The following is a 2,900-nucleotide window of genomic DNA, read 5'->3' on the forward strand; positions in this document are numbered from 1 at the left end:
TATTTATTTATTTAATTTCATTTATTTTGTGTGTGTGGCCAGCTCAGCCCACCAGGGGGCGGGGCTGGCTGGCATGTGGTGCTGGGGATTGAACTGTGGTCCCTGCGTTTTGCTTAGCTTGTTCTAAGTAGGTGCTTTAGACCACTGAGCCATCTCACCAGCCCCAAGCTCCATCCTTTTTAAGAAGCCTTGATTGATTCTTCAAGTACATTTATTTCAGTCAGTCATGGCACTGTTTATGCAACACTTTCCAGGGACCTGAGGGTACACTGTCATCTCTACCTCTTGCTTTTTTATCTTCACTCTGACTCTTAAGGAGGGGACAAGACGAATCACTGCAATAATTTCTTCAACCAGAAACCCTTTTCCCGGGGCGGGGGAGACGGCTCAGCAGAGTAAGCGCTTCCCTGGCAAGCGCAAGGGCCTGAGTTCAAGCCACGGTTCCACCAAAAAAAAAAAAAAAACGAAAAAGAAAAAGAAAAAGAAAAAGAAACCCTTTTCCCTTTCAAACAAGCACTTGAACATTCTAACCTAGGGATTTAAAGGACCTGTGGATGAAGAATTGTCATTCGGGGAACAGACAAGAATTTCTTTGCACCTTTTTGTGGTTGGTTCTTGCTGGGCTTGCCATACTGTAAGGTATGCAAATAGCTGAAATACAATGAAGTGTGATTCCTAAAAGAACATAGGTGCATGTTCTTCTTATGAAGTGACGAAAAATGCTAGATTTTTATAGATCTGTGTTTATGGACAAGAAAAGATAATTTTTGTTAAAAAAATAAAGACTTTGTTAAAAAAAGTTGTTTGCAATATGGTATAATTTTTGTTTAAGAAAAAAAATTGAAAGTATCAAAAGAAATTTGGAAAGGTAGATACCAAATGGTTTTCTTTGGGTGGAAGAATTATTGGTGATTAAATAAAAATACTTCCTCTTAATCCAAACTTTCTGTAACAAGCAATGTCATTGTTATTATCAGAAAGGTTTTTGTTCATTTTGGAAAAAAACACAGAAATAGGGATATCAATTTGGTGTAAATGCAGATGGATCACTTTGGAGACAGCACAAAATTGAGCATTAAAAGGTGCTCTGTTTTGTTTTAATATAAAGAGAGGACTGGCATGGGCCATGTCTACAGGGACTTTGAGCAGATGTGGGCCGAGTGACTGCAGGGTTTCAGGGTAAACATTATAAAAAATAAACAAATGAGCAAACTAATGGAATGTGATAGACAGGATGCTTGAGTAATTACTGTAAATGTTCTGACTTTTTTTTTGTCAAGGACTCAGAAAGGACTTTAACCTCTAGGACTGTTAATCTGGCTTCTATCACTGGGCAGAATTAGTAGCACTTTATGTTCAAAAATCATAAACGCATGATTTGCCCTTGGTGTGCTCTGGCAGTTGAGTTTTCTTTCCATGGAAATTTGTTATCACATCCTGGGAATGGAAAATGGACAGATTGGCGATACCACACCTGTGGGGTGCTATAACCTTGAGATTTTCACATGAAGGTGAGAATTTTACCATGTGGGAATTCATTTGAATTCTCACTGGGCCTGTGGATTGGCCTCAGCTGCGTTCCCTATAAATAAAGTTCAGGAAAGACTCTGAATTCTGGGCCCTGGAAAAAGCCTTGAGAATGAGGTTGATCCTGTTATTTAGTGCCCTTTTTGGGTATATCTACTGTCGACAAACATTTGTGGGGTAAGTTATGTTTTCTAATACTTGTTTGAATTTTACCTACCTGATTAGTGGAGACTCCCATGTGATGGTTATAAAATAATGAGTGGGTGTATTCTGGGCTTTCAGGATTCTTTTAGATTTTTGGGAGCAGAGTGGGGGAAAAAAGAGTAATAAAGGAGAGATGACTGATGTGGCAAGGATTTCCTATAAAATAACTTTTGGCTGGGAATTTAAGATTGGATTGCAGCTGGGAGTGGTGGTACATGCCTATAATCTCTGCACTCAGACTGAGGCAGGAGGATTGCAACAAATTTGAGGCCAGACTGAGCTACACAGTGAGTCAAGGCTAGCCTGAACTAAGTGGGATCCTGCTTCACAAAAAGTAGAATTGCAGTCTTCGACACACATGAACAGGACAGAACAAAGAAAAGAGTTCCTGTATGCTTGGAGAACAAAGGAAACTTTAGGGTGAGGTTTTTTTTGTTTGTTTTGTTTTGTTTTTGTTTTTTTTTTTTTTAAATCAGGACTGAGTTCTACTCATGTGATTTTGAATGAAAGCCCAGCGGTGCTTGTGGGAGCTGGCAAGCTTCAATTGGTGAGTGGGGCAGATATTAAGTAAAGTTAGTTCTGGGGCTGATGAGATGGCTCAATGGTCTAAAGCACCTACTTAGAACAAGCTTAGCAAAGCATAGGGACCACGGTTCAATCCCCCAGCACCACATGCCAGCCAGCCCCACCCCCCCTGGTGGGCTGAGCTGGCCACACACGCATGCACACACACACACACACACACACACACACACAAATAAAAATTAAAAAAAAAAGGAAAGTTAGTTCTAAGATCACAGTTGGCAGTTCCTTCATCATCATTAAGTAAAAACAGTTTTATTTTATTTATTTATTTATTTATCTTTGCAGAACCCAGGTTTGAACTCAGGTCCTTGTGCTTGCCAGGCAAGCACTTATTCTACTAAGCTATCTTCCCAGCCCCTTTATTCCTACAGATCCAGTTTTGGGTTTTTTTTTTTATTTTGATCTTTGCAGAACCCAGGTTTGAACTCAGGTCCTTGTGCTTGCCAGGCAAGCACTTATTCTACTGAGCTATCTCCCCAGCCCCTTTATTCCTACAGATCCAGTTTTGGTTTTTTTTTTTTTATTTTGATTTAATATTCTTTTAATGTTGGAATTAACATTTTTCATAATTTTTATATATTTTA

At 39.3% G+C, this 2,900-nt stretch overlaps 1 protein-coding gene across 1 annotated transcript in view; it reads left to right on the forward strand.

The window, feature by feature from the left end:
* Nucleotides 1-1,620: 1,620 nt before the first annotated feature.
* Cpa2 (carboxypeptidase A2) overlaps nt 1,621-2,900 on the forward strand; it is a 26,846-nt gene continuing 25,566 nt past the window's right edge. Inside the window, exon 1 of the mRNA XM_004642753.1 lies at nt 1,621-1,704. Coding sequence (XP_004642810.1) covers nt 1,640-1,704 — 65 coding nt within the window. The 5' untranslated portion in view covers nt 1,621-1,639. The remainder of the gene's footprint in view (nt 1,705-2,900) is intronic.

The sequence above is a fragment of the Octodon degus genome, unplaced genomic scaffold (assembly GCF_000260255.1).
Source record: "Octodon degus isolate 3935 unplaced genomic scaffold, OctDeg1.0 scaffold00160, whole genome shotgun sequence".
In the NCBI taxonomy this organism is placed as follows: Eukaryota; Metazoa; Chordata; class Mammalia; order Rodentia; family Octodontidae; genus Octodon; species Octodon degus.